Source organism: Pterocles gutturalis, unplaced genomic scaffold (assembly GCF_000699245.1).
Source record: "Pterocles gutturalis isolate BGI_N339 unplaced genomic scaffold, ASM69924v1 scaffold6981, whole genome shotgun sequence".
NCBI lineage: Eukaryota > Metazoa > Chordata > Aves > Pterocliformes > Pteroclidae > Pterocles > Pterocles gutturalis.
This window is the reverse complement of record NW_010097736.1, coordinates 104,031-126,436: the sequence shown is the minus strand read 5'-3', so window position 1 is coordinate 126,436 and position 22,406 is coordinate 104,031. Positions and strand designations below refer to the sequence as shown.

Below are 22,406 nucleotides of genomic sequence, written 5' to 3'. Positions count from 1 at the left end.
ATGTGCTTAATGTGCACCTTTATGGATAGAAAAATTGGCAGAGAGTTGGGGTTCGGCGGGTGGTTGGTTGTTTTCTAAAAAATGCCTGAAGGACAAAGAAACAAAGTGCAGTATCTATTTGCATTAAACACCTACCACAATTATGTCTTTGATCCTCATCACTCATATCCCCACAGTCATTATCACCATCACAGATCCATGTTGCTGGGATACATCTGCCATCGTCACATCTGAACTGGTTGCTCGAACAAGTTTGCACTTGGGGCACTTAAAAACAAACAAAATCACTCTGCTTGTTAAACTAACCTGCACTGCCATGAAAATCTACCGAGGAGGGTATTTTAGGGAGAACCGTCTGATAGTGAAATGTAAAATAGAAACTTAAGTGTAAGACAGTTAAGGTATAAGCTACAAGACATTTTCTTAAGCTAAAGGTGCAAGTCTGGCAATGTGCAAAGTGAGCTATCAGCCCGGCTTAAATCATAGAGGAATCTGTTCTGCCTTGTGTTATGCCAACTTCTACAATGAGAATTATAAGTATGTTGTAATATCAATTCGCAGTGACTTTAGTTAGCCCTCCTCTTCCTCTCTGAAGATTACTATACTTCTTTTCACCTTCTGCCCCGCTCCATTGTTTATTACCTTCAGTTTCTATTGTACATACAGGACTTGCTTATCATAACTCTATGATGCTCTACCTCATACTGTGTCAAAAATGTTCCTCTGCATCCCACATTCCTTTTCTCCCCAAATGCAATATTACACACACACTCTCTGTAGAGTATGACATCTTCTTCTACATCCAAAACAATACCAAAATATTTGCTACCTTTGTCACATGATTCACCACCATCACAGTCTTATGAAGAGATATGAGGTTATACACTAAGTAATCACATTAAGAGCCATCACCTGTGGCAATTAAAAGTCTTCATATTCCATACACAGTTTTAAGTTTTTAAGACTTGAATTACTCAGTGACTCAGATTATTTAGAATCAGTGAATAGACCGAAGAAGATACTTATTTTCCACCTAGTCTGGATTCAGGCTGCTGCCTGCAAGAGAAACTACTGACTTCCCATAACCCATTGTGTTGTATCTTCTGAGTGTAAACTTACCACAAGAGGCAGGTTCATCAGAGCCATCAGCACAGTCTGTTCCTTGATCACAGTACCAATGAGCAGGAATACAACGTCCCGATGTACAACGAAACTCACTATTTGTGCAAGTCAGTGAGACTGGAAGAAAAAACCTATGCATGACTTCTTTCTTTCTGTTACCTTTCCAACTTGTTTTAAGTTGCTTTTGAGTCCATGTTACGCAAAATTATTACAGATCCCAAAAAAGAAAGAGAAAAAATTATGCTAGGAAAGATTTATTTTCACAGACTATCTGCAAAGAGTTCTTTGTACAAACTAGGTTGATCTTTGTATGCAAAAAATGGGCTTAATTCTCTCTTTGGGTACACATATCAGCTAACAAGTAGACAGAATTTGCCCAGGAAATAGGACTGCATGCAGCAACTATAAATATGTTCTACGTTTATTCTTGAGATTTGTGTACACAAAAATGACCACAGTCCAATATACTAATTTCTCCAGTGTCCAAACCAGGCAATAGCCAAGTCCATGCTTTACAAGGAATCAAAATCTGCAGTAAGGAAGTAATATCTATCTCATGGCAGATTATGCTTTTCCTGTTTTCCCACCGATTTTTCTTCACTTGCAGGTAGGAATCTTTTCTTAATGGCAGTGAAGAATATAACACTGAATAGCTCCAGCTAAGCACGCTGCAAGTACTCCTTCTGCACTTTGGCTAAGCTCCTTGATCCTGACATGTATAGTGGGTTTGATAATTTCTTCCATAGTCACTGACACTTTCCTGTACCCTCTCATGGTTTCAAGATACCAAAGAAGACTCAGTCTGCCCTTTTAACTTGCTCTTCTATGTGCCTTTAATAATGGAAATCAAAGGGAATTAACACACTGCCCATTAAAATCATCTTGGGGCTTCTTTCATCTCCCTTTCTTCCTTTCTTTCCCTCTTTCTTGCCCTTCACCACTTTTCAATTTAAGTAATGCAGCAGTGCTGCTGGGACATAAACAGTAGAAGGGACAAAGCACACCCTTCATGAGCAGCACAAGACTCACTATGTACATATAGCCACATATTTTTGACACGTAGTGGTCCACAGATAGAGTTCTGTCTAGGAAAATTGAACTCGTATTTCAGAAAAATTGTGGCATAGTTAATTCAAGGCAGGTACTTTTAGGAAAACCAGTGAAAGTAAAAATAATCCACTCAGGCAACATTAAAAATAAATAATTATTTGAAAATATCCGCTATGTTTTACAAACTGATCCAAAACATTTTATATGGGAAAAGTACTACCTAATACAAATGTATGTACTAGCAAAGATAAGCTGGTTTGTAATTAAGGCAAACTGAAAACTAGACACTTTTATATACTAACTGGAAGCTGCTACAACAATGAATCATATGCTAAGGCATATATAACTACATGAAAGAGCTAAAAGAAATTACATTTGAGACTGTACACAATTTAATTTGATTAGAAGAAAAAATGTTCTAATGTTCAAGTTCCCGAAAATGCCAACTCACTATAATACTTCAGTGTCAATAGTCTTGTAAAACATAAAGAATACAGAGCAGAATAAGCAAAAGGAATGATCCTTCAAATGCTGTATAAGAATGCTGCACAAAATTATCTTTTGTATAAGAAAGAAGCAAGATTGAGGTAACTGAGAGCTAATAATACAATGCATATACCTTATAACTCTTCAGTATTATGAGAGCAGATGTTTTGAGAACAGTTGGAGTTATGTCAAAGGTAAAGAGCAGTGGAATACATTTCTGAAGTACAAGAAAAGTAGCAGAGGCCCTATTAACTTACCACAGTGAGTAGGGCTCTCATCACTCATATCTCCACAGTCGTTATCACCATCACACAAATATGTTCGAGGAATGCAAATATTTGTGCTTTGACATTTTGTATAACCAGACTGGCAAGTGCGCTCCGCTTTAAGGAGAGAGAAAAAATAAAAGCAGATGTTCTTCAGAGCTTTTTTTAACACTGTTAAATTGTATCTCATTGAAAGATACATAATACTGTTTTTAAAAGTCCCATGTCACTCACTTGATAAAGTGCACTCATACTCCTTGTATGACAAAAAATTGTCACAAATAATATGTTTAAATAAACCAAACAAACCAGTGTGCAAAAAAAAACTTTAAAAAAATAATCTAAATATATTTTAATCAGTTTCTCTAATGCAGATATAAATTTTCCACTTAAGAATGAAATCTTAGCGCAAAGACATGACTAGTTTGATTAACTGCAATAGTAGTCAATATTGAACTAATCGCAGTTTACACCTTAAGGAAAGCAAACATAACTGATAACTTTGAGAGCTATAGAACACAAAATTTTAAACACAACAAATATAAACTGTTTCTGTGTAAGAGTCACAATATACAGTCCTGATGGTTAAATCTAGTATAATTAATACAGCACGATACAAGGTAAAAACCCACTGTCAAACTCCAGGCTAATCCGGCAAAAATATAAACCCTGCATCCAATTCATCTGAAATAATCTTTTCCATGTCCATGGGATTACTTGCAAGACCTAACATTAAGCACTGCAGGAGCACTTGTTGCATCAAAGCAGACTACTTAAAGCAATAGTTATTATGTAATATCTGAGGGTACTCCAGAATATCTTTTAACAATTCTATTTGCTTCAAATAGCACAAAGCAGAATCTGTAATGTAAATACAGAAATCTTTTATCATCTTTGCTGATTTTATCATAATTCTTCACACACAAACACATTTGTCTCTTCTTTGGTCTAAAGAGTCAGACTCAAATAGGCACTAGGTAATTAGGATAAACTTACGGCAATTTCTCTCATCTGATGTGCCATTATCGTAACAGTTGTTTACTCCATTGCAGACATACTGAAGAGATATACACCTTCCATTATTGCAAGTAAATTCTGTGTGGGAGTCACAAGTTCGGAACAAGCAGCCAGCTTCATCACTGTTATCTCCACAGTCATTGTAGTGATCACAGCGGTAATGATAGGGTACACATCGCCCGTTACCACAGGTAAAAGCTGTTGGCTGACAAGTATGGAAAGCTGCAGGAAATTAAAATTTTAAAAAATAATGTACATGAATAAAAAGTAATCTAAGTTCTCTAACAAAGTAACAAGTGAAAGCACAATGTTTTTACCTGCCAGAGCAAACACAGCTGCAAAACGGACTGCATGAAAAGTAAAATACATATTTGAATTAAATAAAGTAGAAATTGGCTATACATGATAAAAAGTCAATAGTGTAGTGCTGCTGGATTCTAGAGTGAATCAGTTGGATTCAGACCTCAGGTCTGTGAGCAAGCAAGGGTTCGTTTCTAAACTATAGCCACAAGATCCATGATCAGAAAGCCATAAACGTGATAGAGAACACAATACAGGCAAGACAGTATGCATCACTTTCTCATGCAGTTATTTTAAATGCTTACCACACACACTTTCCAATTCGTCACTGCCATCACCACAATCATTGTCATTGTCGCATTTCCATCGCTCAGAGATACATCGCCCATTAAGGCATGTGAAGAAACCAGTATCACACCTGGTACCGTTATCCACAATACAGTGCTTGTTATTATTGGCTAAATACCAGTGACCTTCAGAGGGACACTGACATTCTGCACCGGCTGGACCTAAATTCATGTTTAACAGTTAAAAAAAAAAAAAAGAGACAAAAATGAAACAAATTGAACATTGATGCTTTGGATAGGGTTCTGTGAAACTGTTCACAGCCGTAACACTGAAAAAGGCAATTAAATTCTCACAACTCCTGTATGATCTATCTACTTGGATAGAAGTGTGGTGACTCAGACAGACTTTTATCTCAGTTAAGCATATGCAAACCCACTAAAATCCACAAGAGTTATTTCAGAGTTCCTTAGAGGAACTGAGATCAAGACTTGGCAGTATCATATTTGCTTATTGTCCAAATAGTTTTTGGGTGTCAGCAAGATGGCATCTGATACTTTCAAATATCAGAGCTAGACCAGCTGAAATCAAAATCAAATCCCTCAAAAATCAAAACAAGCTTTTCAAAACTCCCTGCACTAGACTAACTGCTCTTCTCAAAATCAATGAGAAGTTCCGAGTTGTCTTCAGGCAAGATAGATTTCTAAAGGCACTTAAGATGCTAAAAATGAAAGCAGGCACTGAATGAGTTTTCAAAGTCAAGGATCATAATTTCCAAAAATCCACAACACATGAATCAGCTTTGTAACTGCTATACTCTTTGGAGTACATTGCCTATTCGGGTTTCCTGTCCATCTGGACTGGTGACCTGTTGGAGCACTTCAACTCTCTCCTTACACAGGCACAAGGAAAGATACAAGATGGGATACATATGCCAATCAGGTCTCACCCAAATATGCAGCTGATGACACCGAGTATGCTTCTGGAATCCATGACTCAAAAGGACACCTGCCCCACAGTGTAGATAGAAATCAATTTGTGCCTTCTTAGTAATTGTCCAACATTTAAAATGAGGCAGTAGAAACATTTATTTTGGAAATCAATCGCTACGGAAAGACTTTATAGTATCATGTGATAAAGAAATAGTGACCATAAAGATTTTTTAAATATGCGTTAGGAAACATCTGTTCTGTATACAGCATATCAGTATGTATTCCTAGAGTAACCCTATGCTGACGAGCTCACTTCATGTCTCATCCCAGAGAAAAAAAAAAAAATTATAACACCAGAAAACAATGTTTTGGTTTAATTTGGAGAAACTCATTATTTTTATTTGTGAGGATTCTCAGACACAGCCCTGAGGTGTGTTGGCAAAATACCACGACCTTGAATAGCAATCATTTTGACTGCACTTGTAAATAAAATAAATATTAAACACTAAGAAATATTTCATCTGTCCCCATGTGACCAAAATTGTTATACTATAGACTCTAATACAGGCAACACTAATAGCTTACAGTCATCAAGCATAACAGCTTACCTGGTGCACAGATGTGACTGCAGCCACCATTGAACTGGTTGCAAGGGTTGGTACACTGCTGCTGCTTACTCTTTGCCCAGACATGAATATCCATCGGTCTTTGTGGAAGATTCATGATCATTACAATCTGATCCGAACCATCATACTTATTAGCTCGGTAAATGCTTCTGGTGTTCCAGTCTGTCCAATATATGTGCTGATCAAACAATGTCATTGCAAATGGATGCAGAGCAGTGCTAACAATTACTTCACGATTTGTACCAGTGAGAGTGCATCGCTCAATCTTCTGCCTAAAATAACAAAGAAATTATTATATCCTAAACTTGCGTCTAAAGCCATGCCCTAATTAGTCCGGCAACTAGTATCCACCATTTCAGTAATGTGCACCAGTATGTAAGGTGCTGTTATGAGTTAAAACTTTCAAATTTTCCAATCTATGGCTTCAATAGTGATGCAGAGTAGCAGCTCTGTATACTGACACAATAACGTACTGGAAGTAATCGGCCTGAAGATTGAAATGTTTAAACAACTACACTACTGAGAGCTAAAATGAATGCAAAACTTCACGAAAGAATACACTTTTGGAATGGGTATGATGCTAATGACTTCTTGTACCTGGAGAAAACCAACAGTCCCATAAAAGGGGATATGTTTTCATTTCAGTTTTATCTTCTGCAGATCCAAATTTACACAATCAGGAAACAAAAGCAAATTCATGAGACTATAAATGTGCATTTTCTGCTATTTCTCATAGAAGAATACAGGTGGGAAAAACAGTTCTGATATATAATAACCACCACATATACAACATCTAATACCCACAAATACATAGTGTATTAGAAACATTTCTTCAGAGTTGATCTTCCAGTTTTGATTCTACCTTAGGAACAATGTTTGCAACTCCATTGTCAGAAGCACTATGCCAAATGAACTGAATGGGAAAGGTCTGATTACTGCAGTGATTTCTCTGAGACTGTGGGTCAATTTCAACGGATACAAACTAAACTACTTTTTAAAACTTTCCTGATGATGGCAAAAAAAATTGGTGACATAAATTGAAGGGTAGAGCTCTGTCTGTTAGGCAAGAGCAAGAACATCATGCCAAATTCCACAGGTGACAGGAATTAACCATGAGAAATGAATGATGTGCCCTGGGGTTGTATTCATTAAAGAAGATGCTTACAAAAGTCCTGAGTTGCACGTAAGATGAAAAACTGCCAGTGGTACAAATGCCATAAAGCAATGGACTAAATCTACACTGTGGCATAACAAAACTTCTTATTGCACAGTAGCTCTGCATCAATATCAAGACTTGACATTGCATTGATATTAAGTAGGTCTTAATATTCTACAGTACAAAGTAACAAATTCAATTTAAATGCTGAAAAATAGTTTAAAAATTAGAAAAAAATAGATCTATTAAAAAAATTAATCAAATCTAAACCAACAAATGTGTTATCAATACATACAAATTTGCATCAGCCCAGTATAGCCGCTGTTCTTCATAGTCCAGGGTAAGCCCGTTTGGCCATACCAAATTGGTGTTCACAATAGGTGTTCTGAAGTTTCCTCCAAGTGTAGCTCGTTCTATCTTTGCATTTGAACTCCAGTCAGTCCAGTACATATATCTGCCAATAACATGATTGCAAGGTTATACGTTCAGCAAATAAAGCTCACAAAGCTCTTATCTGCTCCAGGGTACTTCCACCCTCGTGTCCCTCACTGAAACGTGCAGTGCAAAACTAGTGGAAAAGAACTTCCTCTATTTTTGGCCCACATTGACAAGGGAATTTTCTAGCAGGGATCACTGGGGTGCACTGGAGTGAATTTCAGAAAAGTTTTTCCAGCTCCTATGAGAATCCAGTGAAGTCAACTAATCTCTTTCTATCTTTCTTCATTTGAAATACAGTATAATTAGTAATGAAATTAGAAATAGAGTATAACACAGTAATGCCCTCAGCTTCTCAGGGAATGTTTTGATACTGAAACAAGAATTCTTCCAAGGCACTCAGGAAATACAAAAAAAAAAAAAAAAGAGAGAAAGATCATATAAGACTCTAAATAGAGAGATCTCTCGACAGCACCACCTGACTATCATTATATGATATTCTTGAAGAAATCTTGGTTTCAACAAATACCCTGTTTTTCTGCCTTACACAGCAAACAGAGGATGGTTAGCTGCTTGACAAACACCTGCATCACTCTCATTACCCCCAGTACCTGACTCCCACCCTCACTAAGTGGAGCCCCATGAACTACACATTCATAAATGTTCTAAAAAATCTCAGAAGAAAATTATTCAAGTCTCTGAGTCTGAGATTAGCTTAGAAAACTTAAACCTAAAGAGTTAGATCTAGGAAGGTAACACACAGCTGGAACTTAGGGCTCAGAACAGGAAGTATCTGGCAGCCTTTGTCAAAATCTAAATTGCAGTTTCACCTGCAGTCAAAATAAAGTACACAAAGTGCAACACATACCCTCTGCAGGGATCTAATACAATAGCTCTTGGTCGTGGAACCCGGGCAATCACTGTGCGGTTAGATCCATCCACAGCCATTGAGCTGATAGTCTGATTGAGGTAGTCACTGTAGTAAACTCTGTTGTTGATCCAGTCAAAGGCGATGCCATCTGGAGTCCCCAGGTCTCAGACACACACAAGCAAACACACACAAGTTCAGTATGGTTTCCGGAGATATTGCAGTACTCTTTGCCTATTACACTGTGGCAGCACCAAAGTTTTCCTTGAAATGCCATTGGTATCAACGCAAATTTGCCCACTTAAAAATCTGACAAACTAATACTTAGGACTCAGATAGTCCTGTGTATGCAGTAGGGTTACAAAGATGTTTTCCTCACATAGACCTAAGTTCTGCTTGCTATTCTCCAAGTAGCAGGAATCATCCCTCACTAATATTAATTTACTATATATCATTTTAATCTATTACGTATAAGTTTGTATATACAATAATATTAAACTAGTTTTATATTTCCATTTCATTGTGATCAAGATGAAATAAGAATCTCAGAAGAGGAAAAAACTGAGGAGAAGAGTCAAAGGGAGCATTTAATCAGATATCTTAACTAAATATCCTACTTTGACCATTAGCATAAAAATACCTGCTGAGCTAGTGCAAGGTGCTGCAGTCCATTTTTTTTTTAATATGTAATTATTTTGTATCCCATTTCAGTGCACTTACCAGATGCAACTACTACTGGAGAGCCAATTCCTGAGAAAATACTAACATAACTGATTCTTCCTGTTCCTGAAGGATAACTTTGTGTAAAATATATTCGGTTGTTTATGCTGTCAAAATCCAGGGCCACTGCAGTTCTTAACACATTGACTGTGCGGAAGGGAGGACTGTGATTTTCAGGATCTAGGTGGATACTTCTGAGGGCATTCTCCAGAGCAAAAATCAAGTAATCGTCAGTTGAAATGGAACATCTCTTGCCATCATTGCCTAGTGTTCCAAAGGCACAACCACATTTGGGTGTCTGCATGTCAGGCAGGGCAAAACACAGATGAGAACAGCCTCCGTTGTTGTCCAGACAAGGATTGTTGTTGACATCAAGGGGTGAACGTGACTGGAAATGACTGTTGTAAATGGTAACATCCCTTAGCCAATTAATGTTGTCTCGTATTACTGTTGGCTGATCAGTATTGCCTGGTTCCTTGCTGGCTTGGAAAACTTTTTTCAGGTTCCGATCCACCCAGATCATAGAATTTCCAAAGACAGTGATACCATATGGAGTTGGATAGCGACTGCCATACCGCACAATTTCAACATCACCACCATCAGGCTGAATTCTTGCAATCATATCTAAGGAATCATCCACCCAGTAAATGTAGCCATTGCTGTGATCTATGGCCAACCCACGAGGTGTGACAATGCCTTCAGACACAAGAACTGTTCTGTTGGTGCAGTCAAGAAACGCACGTTCGATCTTCGGATTTTGCCCATAATCTGCCCAGAACAGATACCTGTTTTTTGGGTCAACTACTATGTGCCTTGGCATATCTATGGTAGTTTTAAGCAGAACACGGCGATAAGTTGTGTTTAAGCGCAAAACTTCTATAAAAGTCTCTGTCAGGAATGCATTTGTAAAATAAAGATTTCCTGTATTTAAAGAAGAAAAAAAAAAGTGAAAAACAAAACAGAAAGTTAATATACAGCATCAACACCTGAGAAACATGAGATGATAAAATGCTAAACCATAAAATGAATATCCGTAAAAATCTTAGTAGCTGGAAGCATAAGATATGTTATGGCACAGCACTGTATACAGCAAGTAAATTAAGTGTATACACGAGACTATTATTCTAAAACTTATCAAAAAAAGCCTATCAATCAATAGAAGAACTTTTGCAACACATATATATAGTACATATATGTGTAAAATAAAGGTATTAATGGCAATGGTGAGCTACTTAGAGTTGATGAACACTTTCAGAATAGTTAATATTTGAATTAATTTCTAATATGTTTAAATAGGAACAGGAAGTGCAATTGGGAAAATTATAGTTCAGAGACAAAGTATTTCTTCTGCTTTCTTTGCTTTTCATTATAATTTATAGGATTTGTACAGAGCAGTCTGAGGGTAGGTGAAGGGTCCTTTCTTATTAACAACATCATCAGACAACTTTTGTGCACTCCTCTGGTATATGCTTTTCACTATGGTAGTAAAATATGGTAGTACACTGGATAACAGTATAAATGCTCAGAAGAGAGACCGAAGACAAATATGAAAGCATCATGAGATAAAAGGTTATATATATCTGCTCTGATAAATTTTCATTTTTACACATATATATGTAACCATACGAGCCATTCATCACTTTTTCTTGTTTTGAAATCAGTCCACAAACACACAAGTTAGAATCATAGGACTTCCATTCAAAATAGTTCCATTAGAATCCATTTATGTTAGTTTAGAAATTTTACCATCTGTAAAGAATAACATTCTCCTAAGTTCAGCTATGCTTACCTGCTACCCAGTCAATTGCAATGCCACGGATCCCATTTCGTCCTATTCCATTTGTAACAACATTTCTAAAATAAGAACCATCAGGTTTAATTCTACGTATTGCATTCTGTGAAGAAACTGTGCTACTGAAATCACACCAGTAAATGAAACCAGAAGGCATGTGAACATCCACATGAAGCGCATTCCGTCCTGAAATATTTTGAAAAGTAATAATTAATTATCTTTGATATAAACTAAGTTATTTAAAAATGTGCTATGCCAACAAGAAATACCAAAATATTAGGCATTATAAGACTTCTTTCAACTATAGTATTCACATACCTCTTCCTGCCAGTGGTACCATGGCTTCAGAGTGATCAGATGTCTCTAAACTAAAGCCTTTAATTGCAGAAAGCATAGAAACAACTACAAATGAACTGTATGGGGAACAGGTTCTATTATCAGGATTTAGCTGAAAGCCAGTAGCACAGGCACAGGAGAATAATCCACCAGGTATAGGCAGGCAAAGCTGCTGGCAAACTCCAATATTATTACTGCAGCCATTTGAGGAACCAGCAGAATCTGTGAAAGACACACATGGCAAGACATGAAAATCTGAACTGCATCATCACAAACTCCCAAATTCATATACTTGCATGCTATTAACAACCAGCTGACAAAAATAAAGATCTTAATCACTGTACATTTTAGCACATAAGTGTTAGCAACGGATTTGCTGGTTTCTTGTCATCTAAGATCAATGGGGCCAAGAATCAGATAAAATGGATATATAAATTTGAAATCAAAGCAACAAAATTTGCTATTTAGTCACTATTACATTGATAATATTTTAGTTAAACTACAGATGCCAATAGATGCCTTAACTGGATGGTGGAACACCTCTTCAACAAAACCAGGTAAAATGCTTCTGGCACTTTTCCTAAAGCCTGATCAAACCATTTCCTTAGAAAGAGCATGCATTCCATCTCTGAGGGAAGTCTGAGCTTTCACAAGTTGGATATCCTGAAATACTTCTTTAGCAAATACTCACTGTCTCTGTAATACACACGTAGGCACTTCAGTCTTGGGACGTTATCTCTCATTATTACTTTGTTTGCTCCAGTAAACTTGTCAACTCGTTCAATAACTTCATAATCTCGATCGGTATAGTACAGAAAGGTATCATACACAGCAATTCCCCATGGATGAGAAAGATGAACCACCAGAGTCACACGATTTGTACCATCCACATTGCCTTTCTCAATCTAAGGAATCAGTTTAAAGCTTAATATTACTTTTCTTATAATAAAAGTTCAATGTTACAATACAAAATTAAAATGCAACATATGCTGCTAAAATCTCTTCATGCATTAGATCTTTATGTACAAGGTAGGAAGGAAAGCATTAGCAGGATATCAGTGATTTCTGGGTTTTCATACAAATTCATCATATATTTTTAATGGTAAATAGTAACAACAGTTATTCAGAGTCTACTCAGTCCTGCAACTCCCAGTTACATTAGCAAGCTAAAGTAACTAAATTACTCATGAACCACAGATGCAGAGACAGATGAACAAGTAAAAAAAAAAATATTAAAAAAATATCTCCTACCAATCCTGTGCTTGTGACGGCCCAGTACAGCTTTTGTTCCTTAATGTCAATGGTAATGAACTCTACATGGTCAAGGTTGCCAGTGAAGAGGGTTTGTATGGCTGATCCATCCATGTTTGCACTGGCAATCTTTGCTGGGACTCCACTGTCAGTTCCCTGGTCTGTCCAGTACAGCTTCCTGTAACACACATTATCACGGCCGTTAGCAAAGCTAATAACAAAGATCAACAGACCAAAGTAATTTGAGCATATGCTTAAATCCATGTCCATCCTCAGTCAAATACTTCAGCACATGCTGAACGGAGATCACTTTGAACTGAGCCACAATGAAAAAGAGATCTTGTTTGAAAAAGAGAAAAATGCTTATTCTCTTGAAAAAGAGAAATGCCTTGAAAAATAGAAATGCCCATTTCTCTTGAAAAACAGAATAATGCCTGTTACATGATTTTTAGGAATCCATATCCTCCCCTGTATCATCCCACAATACCATCAGCAGGTAAACTCAGTAGGGTATTAGGACTATATCAAGAAAGCAGAAAAATAATTCTGTTTCACAGATGGCTGCAAGGTCTCAGCAGTGAGTTTGGTTCCAATTTGAATTAAAACTACAAGTTCAAAAAACCTATATGAAACAGAATTCCATTATCTGGCTCTGGGGATTATGTGCATCGCTCTGGCCTTGGTTGCTGAAGAACACCTAGGGCACATGGCAGCCAGACTCCCAAGTAGGGACAAAAAGTTAGGCATCAATTCATCTGAAAGCCTGCCAAGTCACCAGCAGAACTGTCTCATTAGTAATACTGTGGCACACTGTGATTTGGAGGGGTGGGGGCAGTGAAAGCATCATACTGCAATTTTGAGCACCCTGATAGATAAAAAGTGAACTACAGATCTCTTGGGAGAGAGTAGTAAAATCATTTAGTGCTATGCTATTTAATATGTGACATTCTTCCCAGGTAGGGTGTCTTCCTACTATAGACTGTCATCAAGACAGACATCACAAGATACTATAAAGAAAGAGTTTAGAGTCCTCTTTACCCTGGGTTCCCACTTTTCAGAGATTTATTTTCACAATTATAATATTCTGAGACCCTTTTTGATTAAAAAAATTTTACCATATAAGCATATGGAAAATTAATGAGAATGAACATCTATGCAACAATTTATGAAGCCATGCAATTATTTTCTAGGGCTTAAAAAGAGTAAATAATTTCTGTAGAAGTATGAAAAAACCAAAACTATGTCAAATCCAGGATGGAGGCTGAAGGCTCTAAAAATTAAGAAAAACGTGGAGAATATATTCAGAAGCAAAAACAACAGAGATTTTGGAAATTTACCCTCTTGCTGGATCAACTGTCAAACCAATCGGCGTGCCAGCTCCCAGAGAGGTGCCATCATTGGTAATCAGTGTTTTCCTGTACATTACATCACCATGCAGCTTCAGCACCTATGCAAACATTGAATGAATCAGAGCATGTAATATAGAATTTATGGCAGATTTTTAAATGAAAAGAAGGAAACCTAAATCCACAGGGAGCTGAAATTGCAGAAGATTCTCTCACATACTAGGAAGACAAAGCAAATTGTCCTATACTCTAACCATGACCCTTCTCTAACATGCATCCCTTGAATGAGCTGCTTGCAGCTGAGAACCTGCCTATGTTAACAACCAAGCACCCTAGGTATAAAAATAGTTCATCTTTCAGCTTCCATAATATCTTGGAAGTATTACAGGCTGAACAGGTTGATGAAATGCTGGTTTAGAAAGTATTCCATTTTATTGGTTTAAATTAGCTGCCTTTTAGTTTAATAGTATATATTTATATTTTGGGACAAGGACATTAATGACTGGGTTTATTCACAGTCATTACCATACTATATATTGCTTAACCTCTATTTCCCTACGCTAAATGGCAATTTTATCCTTCCCACACCATCAGACTGCTAGTCTCCAGAAAGCTACATAATATATCAAAGCTTTTGGGACTGGATCTTACTGCCTTGGATGGCAATATTCCTTTACTATCAGAGGCACTGCATTGGGATCACTGATTTGAAGTGAGAATAGTAATAATAGTAGCTCTAGTGATCAGAGAAGTTGTGTTTCAAACACTAGAAGCCTAATGACTTGAAGGGGAAAAAAAAAAAACCCTATGCACAAATAAAGTTCCCAGAATATACCACTTTCAATCTTTTTGACTATGCTCAAATTTAGGTCTATCTCTTCAAGTTGGTTTGTTTTGGTTTTTTTTTCCTACGGATTCTTTGAATTTTAAAATAAATCTAATCTGAGCTTTTCAATTAAAAAAAAAATATTAATTTCAACCTGTATGTGTAGCAGTGAAAAATCTAGGATCTTCTTTTCCAATTATCCCTCTTAAATAATTACCTCAATTGACTGTGTCCCTGGGTTACTGTAATACAGGTTTGCAGATATCCAGTCCAATGCCAGACCAATAGGAGCACCAATAACAGCTGCTGGAGCAAAAACTGTCCTGTTGGCTCCATCTGACCTTACTCTGTGAATTTCACCCTTGGGAAAAAAGATAACAATAGTGAAGAAAGGTCAAGAGCAGAAAACACTGGTCTGTTCCAACTACATGAGCACTTACTTTACATTACAACCTTTTCTTAGCAAAATGAAAATCCAGTAGAGAAAAACATATTTGTATATGCTCAATGCATAAACATGGCAAAAATATTATTGTAAATCATAATTATCCAGCATAAAGAGGTATTACTGTTCAGCAACCAAAACCTGGCCAAGAGAAATAAAATTACTGCAAGGTTGAACTGTATGTATTTAAGCTATATACAGTCACATTTCTGTAATTTGTATTTCATTATAAAAAAAAATTTTTACTGGGATACCTCAGTTAACAATCTTGAGCACAGCTGAAATCTAGTGCAGGAAAATAGTGTTCTCTCCATGCATAAATATTTAAGAACCAAATTTTTAATAAGCTGTAATAGCAAAAATCAAGCCTAAGATTATCCTTGCAGCTTTCTTCAGAAGTGTAACCCTTGAAATGATAACTTCTGACTTGCAGATTGTATGGTATTAGCGGTATTAGTGGTACATCATGGCACTGTGTGATGCCAAAGCAAGATCTAAACAAGCACTAAACAGAGACACAAGCCAGATAAAGGTCTGAAGTGGCTACGATAGTTGCCTTCCTTTCCTGAGCTTTCTTCAGGCTATGTCAGCTTTACAAGACTTCTGCAGAAGTCCTGCATATTATCATGTGAATCTTTCATAACTAGTATAAATGCAGAATTTAAATACTAGCAGCTATCACACATCATTAAGCCTTTTGGATAAAAGGTCTGTAGGGTTAGGGGAGCTGTGAGTGAAGGCTGAAATCTGTTTCTCTCTCCTCACTAATTGCTTCCTCCTCCACTGATGCAGACATGCTGTGCCTGTCCTGGGAAGATCTCACTCTGTGGCGCAGGCTCCCAGACAAGGTAGCACTGGGACCCACCACCCTAGTTCTTCAGTGAGGCAACATGTGCAGTGGGTCTCCTCTGCTCTGGAACTTTGCTGGAAAGACAGAGCGGCACTGCCAACGTGAAGGGACAGAACGTACAGCGCACAATTAGAGCCTGAACTTTGCATCACTTGAAGACAGAAGCTGTGCAGCTACCACCAGCCCAGTTCAGGAAGGGAGAAGGAGAAGAGGTTGCCTTTTGCCATTTCAGAGGTAGAATCAGATCATTTGGTGCATGCATACTCTTAACTGCTTTGTTACCATGATATCAGTATACTGTCTAAATATCTCAGGGCAGAATTTTAAATGGTGCTTCAGAAAAGAATCAATGTATCAGATGGCAAAAATCTGAATAAGAACTACAGGCCAAATTCACTGCTGACTTAAATAGGCAGAATTTCTTAGACACCAGTAGAGTGCTGCTTGCTGAATCCTAACAATGTAATGCTATTTCCAAATGAACCTGTCCTTGAATCCCTAGGCCTAGAGAAAAAAAAGCAGGAAAGTAGGATAATTCCTGGTACTGTATAAACCCTACTTTGAGGGCCTGATAGATGTTGAATATTCACAACAGTGTATAGCATGATAGACACTTTAAAGACAGGAATTCTCCCACCTATTATTGACATTTACAACTAATAACCTATGGAACATAACAGCTGAAGATAAAAATACTTGGAAAACCGTTTTCAGGTAGAATAGGGAGGACTCTGATATTTATCTCTGTTTCCTGAGGTTGCTTCAGGCAGGGTGAACAAGTTGATGGATGTTCACTTGAGCTCTAACTACAGTTTCAACTGCTGCCAACACTGGCAGTGAAATTACAGCTACAAGCTATGCAAGTGTAAACAAACCTCAGGAAAACCCAAATATGCGAGGGATGGAAGCAAAACACGGTGTTAGGGAAGAGGCCTTGTGGTAACAGACAGGCACTAGAATTAAGAAAGTCGGCAAATATGCTTCTGTCATTAGAAACTAGAGAAACACCTTTTTTGAGAGAGCAAGCCATGACTGACACAGGTGTCTCAGATCTGTTTGGGAACAACAGCAGCCTGAGACCTGCAGGTCAGGGGTACAGACAGGGGGCACAGCTCACAGCCATGCGTTTGTCAGGCTGGAGATCAAGACCTAACTACAGTACAGCACTTACCCACACTCAACCTGCACAGGCACCTGGCATTTCACTTGCCAGCTCTGTTAATGGATATGGAAACCATGACCTACACAACTGTTCATCCTCGTAAATGTCAGCTGTATCTGCTGGCTGAGATCTGTCAAGAACATTTTTTCAGACTGCACAGATGATCAAATAGATTCCTGAATATTTATCTAGTTTCCTGGGCAAAGGTTTGCTTAAATAGGTCTATTTAAACACTTCAACGGAACTAAACATCCTATTTTTTAAATAATAAATAATTAAATAAATTATAATTCCTCTATGAGTGACACAGAAAGGGCTTTAATTTTTAAACTTATTTTTACTTCAAAGCTGTAAAGTGTAAGGGAAACGGGTTGGAAGAAAAAGTGTAAATCTTGTGTGGATGAAAGGTAACAAGTTAGCATGAATTCTTTCTGTAAAACATAACTATGGAAATCTCATTATTTAACATTATACTTCTCCAGGACCTAAGCACTGCTTTTCTTGAAAAAAAGAACTGCTTTTAAATTTCCAAGAGTGAACACATATCGCTGAATCAGCAGCTTCCTACCACATCCATTTCCCAGACTTCCACAGATCTTTTTTTTTTAACTGTCCATCCTGCAAAAATTGGGACTTTTTTGTGGCAAATTAGCCTTAAGGAACGCATATCGTTTCCTAGTTCAGGACAAGCATTAAAAATGCTTAGTCAAAAAACTATAATCAACTGTTAAAAATTAGTTCCAATTATTTTTTAGACTTACAAGCCTCATATATGCTACCTGGAAACTGTTGGGACTTTGCAACCATTTTCTTCTATTTAAAGAAAAAGATGCCTCTCTACAATGTTACTTCCTTAAGTGTTCAGACTTGATGTATGTATTTTCGTTCTACTGTTTAGTGCCACTGTGTGCAATGTACTGCACCCAGGGAGAAATGTTCTGTCTGTGTTTGCACTATCAAGTCCTAAGACAAGAGAGAGAAGAGTAGACTATAGTAAAGGGGCGCTGAGAGTATGGTTCTGTCAGTGTTTTCCAATATTTCCTATTTATGTCCCTGGTTGAATCAGAAATAGCATTCATCAAATATTTCAGCTGACAAAGATGAAAAATAATTTACAAAAGAAATAAAGCTTCTTTATCTTATTCAAGGGGGGAAGAAACAAAAACAAAACCCCAAAAAACCCTCTTTCATTCCTTTCAAATGTATTTATCAAAATTCTTACCTGCAATGCAGATATATTTTAGTCAAAAACATTATTTTAAAATAAGTCTTATTTTTGTGCACATTTTGAACACAAACTTACTGGATTTTCAACCCAATAAATCATCTGTTCGGAGTCATCAAAGTCAACATCAACACCATTTTGAACTCCTGCTATTGGAACCATAGCATCATTTGTCTTCTCCTCAGGGTTCAGAGAAATTCCATAAATTATATTATCTCTTACAGCAATAAGGAAAGGCTGTTCAACTGTGAAAATATAAAATGTAATTCAGAGTTGTTTCTGATCAAGAAAATGGCATTATGATACGCTTCCCCTCTCCCACCCAGAAGTTCCCTGATGCTGAGAATGGCTGAATGTTATCAAGGATGTTTTGCAACCACTTACCTCTAAGTTTGTTCTCTCATTAGGAAATAGGTTATCAGTTACTGTAATTGTTGTAACATTTAAAGTTTCAGCACTGTGCAATCACAATGCATGTGCAAGCAAATTCTGAGGAGGAAGTAAATGAGGCAGGATCACTCATTGTGCCCAAGTACATTCACACAGCTGCTCCAAGCAGCTTTTTCAAATCTCTGAGAATGGGAACCAGCAGGACAAAGCTCCAGGGACTCTCCATGACATGCCTGAGATGGCACGTATTTCTAAAAGAAACCCTCTTTTTTAATGGATTAAACAAACAACTTGCACTACATGTGAGATTATATAAATTGGTAATTCTGCTGCTAAGAAAAATATGAATGCAATAGAGCTTTTTAAAGAACACACTGCTAAGTATCAAATAGGAAAACAGTGTGATATGGCTTTTAAAAGTTAGATAGTTTTAAAAGGAAAGAACCTTTTGACTGACAGAGATTTCTAGTGTTAACTCATCCCAAAAGAAAATTTCTACTTAAATTTCAGTGATTTTTACAAATCATTGAGGTCTGTGGACTGTTCAAAGACAGTTCAGTGGTACTTTTTGATATGAAGCTTTGTTTGCAAAGGTTAGCCCTGTTACAGCTGCATCACCTGTAGCATCTGTAATTTTAGGCTGTTTCCAGACCTCCTACATACTAATTTTTTTGCACTGGGGAGGGAAAAAGCTCAAGCTGTGAAATTTTGATCTAAATTCCAAAATGCATTCGTTCAGACAGGCTGAAGAGAATGATGAGGAACAGGGAGGGCATCTCTCCTGATTAGAGGAAACCAAAAGATCGTGACTTCTTAACAAAACACAGTCTGAGAAAGAATGGGATAATCACTTCAAATATATACAAGAGAACATATACCAGGGATGAGGAACTACTGATGCTATTTGTCCTGAAGGACAAAAATGGCATAAGAAATGGGCATAAACTGTGGACAGACTATATTTGAACAAAAAATCAGGAGGTTTACAAATACCAAAACTGTGAGGTTCAGTGAGTTTTAGGGGCAAGAAACCAAGCCAGTCTTAAACTGGAGCTTGATTGGTGAAAGGGGACATGTGATGCGGTAGTCAAAGACAAGAAGAAAACAGACTTGAATGACCAAGAAAGTCTTTTCTAGTCCTGCATCCCTACATTCTTACAATTGCAACCCTTAAAAACAGGTTTCCAGGCTGAATATTTAAAATGAGAAGGACACCATTCTGCCAGAGTATGTTTTCATTTTTAACTGATATTAAGCTCCTTCCAGATGTATTCCAAAAGCAAAACATTCAATGTGTTGAGAAATTTTCAAGTGTGGCTTCTTTAAAGTGCTTAAAAGAAAATTGAGTCCATCCATTTTCCCCAAATGAAGCATCTGAACCTCTGAGTTCTTTCCAGAACCTGGCTCCAAACCTTTAGGCCAAGTACATTCCATGCTTCCTAAATGAAGTCTGCCTGGAAAAGCCCCAAACTTTCATTTCATGTGCAGCAGCCCACAGATCTGAAGTATGCTTTCTACCTGACAGGAATGGATTTGACAGTGCCAGGTACTTTTTCATCTCTCGTTATTACTGCCCTACCTCTCATGCAGTTCCTGTTATCAGGAGAAAGCATCCATCCTGAAGGACAAGCACAGGAAAAAAAAAGTGGTCCAGATGAAGAAAGCAAGCAGAGGTGGCTACAGGGGGATGATGCGCAAGAATTGATACCTGAAAAGAAAAAAGAAAGCATTAGCAACTGTAACAATATAAGAAACTGGAAAGAATATTCAATGTCATTGCTACTGATAATATCAACTCAGCACTAAATCAGTTTTGCTATCTCCTTAAAATTAAACAATTAAGTTATTTCCAAGAACCACAACCAATATAATACATTTGTAACAGGACATAATTTTTCATGTACAACCAGTACCATTATTACAATGGTCAATTTTTTTGCATCATACAAAAATCTTTCAAACTCCTTTTCAAACTTTTAACTGCACCAGGAAGCCTGCAGGATTTTCAGTCTTTGATCATTATGAACCTTCTAGATGGGGGACCTAAATTATTTACTCAAGCTTCTCGGAGAAAACGAAAGAGATTAAGTTTCTCACAACCCATTCAAAGGTAGTAGGAGTTTAATGCATAATTTCTTGGATCACTTTGAAACTTGCAGTCTAAGCTTGTAAAATGTAAAAAGGAGAGTGAAAAAGGTGTCTACTGACTGCTATTATTACTGTACACTAAAATTTAGCCATTTGGATCACTTCCACAAACTTGCTGCTTTAGGGGATTTTTCAGGATGAGTCATCTTCGTGAGAAAATAAATGTTAGATTTTTCGTATATCCTTAGCAATTCCAGCAGGCCTTACTCTAAGAAGCTTGGAAGTTCCAGGAAATGACACAGTTGTTCCTAATATAAAAACTATCAAGAACTGAAAACAAATTAACAAGATGACAATAAAACAATGGCATAAACTCAGAACTCAAACTGTAAGAAAATTATTCATCTCATCAGTATAATAAATCCAAGCTCTAGCTGGGGTGAGATCTAATGATTTACAAAAAAAGGAGAGTGGATGACAGTTTTAATGCTGCCTCTGGAATTTTAATCAGCAAATAATTATTTCTTCATTTGTAAACATGATCATGTTTTGCTATTTTTCAAGTTCTTTATTCTCTTCTCTGGCCACATAAAGTACAATAGAAAAATTCTAAATGAAAAATCATAAAATGTACTAATTTAATACAATGAAGAAAAGTAAACAATCTTCTCTATGACCAGTAGAAAGTTTTTTAAACCTTGGGTTGTAAAACAAAACCTCTTAAACCAGAACTATGATGTATAAATTAATGGTATCCTCTGGTGACTGAACAATCTGCAGTGAGAGTGCTAAGTGGCTTTAGCTCTGAACATGACTGAGAAAGGTTTTCTTCCCAAAACAAGTATAGCACTGAAATTACTAGTGCCTTACTCAGATAAAAATCTATGCCCTCCTCAGTATGAAAGTTTTCCCAAAAAAAGAAAAAGCAAGTCATTGTAATATTTATTAATCAAAACACTCTATACACAAGAAAAACAGCGAAAAAAATGAAAGACAGTATTCGTGTCAACGTATTTCCTACCCTTCAAGTACAAAAAAAATTACAAAAAGTTGGATTTGGAAGATAACTCTACCTGACAGAAAGAATTTTTTTTTTTTTTACATTCTTTCAGCTGCAAAAAAATCACCAGCATATGATCTCAGAGGGACTCCTGAGTGCAATGAAGAAGTTTATTTATTATTATTATTATTACTGCTATTATTTCATTAAGTAAAATAATGCAAAAGTACTTTCTGAGGATGATGACAGACATCTTATCTAAAAGCATGATATTATTAACCTATAAGGAACTGAGTCTGGTATGCCAGAGACAAATTTTAATATTCAAATGCTTTACAGAAATGCTTCCATTCTCTTATAAAAACATTCCAAATGCAAGAAAACAGCACATACTACTTCCCTAATATTCATTTTGTCTGATCATTATGCTTA

The 22,406-nt window shown here is 36.9% G+C and overlaps 1 protein-coding gene across 1 annotated transcript in view; it reads right to left on the bottom strand.

Moving 5' to 3' along the window:
* LRP2 (low density lipoprotein receptor-related protein 2) overlaps window positions 1-22,406 on the bottom strand; it is a 120,915-nt gene that overhangs the window by 38,845 nt on the left and 59,664 nt on the right. Inside the window, exons 31-47 of the mRNA XM_010085835.1 lie at window positions 20,466-20,594; window positions 18,575-18,741; window positions 15,032-15,175; window positions 13,980-14,089; window positions 12,643-12,820; window positions 12,083-12,296; window positions 11,374-11,613; window positions 11,053-11,241; window positions 9,264-10,184; window positions 8,544-8,709; window positions 7,536-7,694; window positions 6,067-6,356; window positions 4,547-4,750; window positions 3,921-4,163; window positions 2,916-3,041; window positions 1,120-1,239; window positions 136-267 (exon numbers count right to left, since the gene is read on the bottom strand). Of these exons, the coding sequence (XP_010084137.1) occupies window positions 136-267; window positions 1,120-1,239; window positions 2,916-3,041; window positions 3,921-4,163; window positions 4,547-4,750; window positions 6,067-6,356; window positions 7,536-7,694; window positions 8,544-8,709; window positions 9,264-10,184; window positions 11,053-11,241; window positions 11,374-11,613; window positions 12,083-12,296; window positions 12,643-12,820; window positions 13,980-14,089; window positions 15,032-15,175; window positions 18,575-18,741; window positions 20,466-20,594 (3,732 nt within the window). The remainder of the gene's footprint in view (window positions 1-135; window positions 268-1,119; window positions 1,240-2,915; window positions 3,042-3,920; window positions 4,164-4,546; window positions 4,751-6,066; window positions 6,357-7,535; window positions 7,695-8,543; window positions 8,710-9,263; window positions 10,185-11,052; window positions 11,242-11,373; window positions 11,614-12,082; window positions 12,297-12,642; window positions 12,821-13,979; window positions 14,090-15,031; window positions 15,176-18,574; window positions 18,742-20,465; window positions 20,595-22,406) is intronic.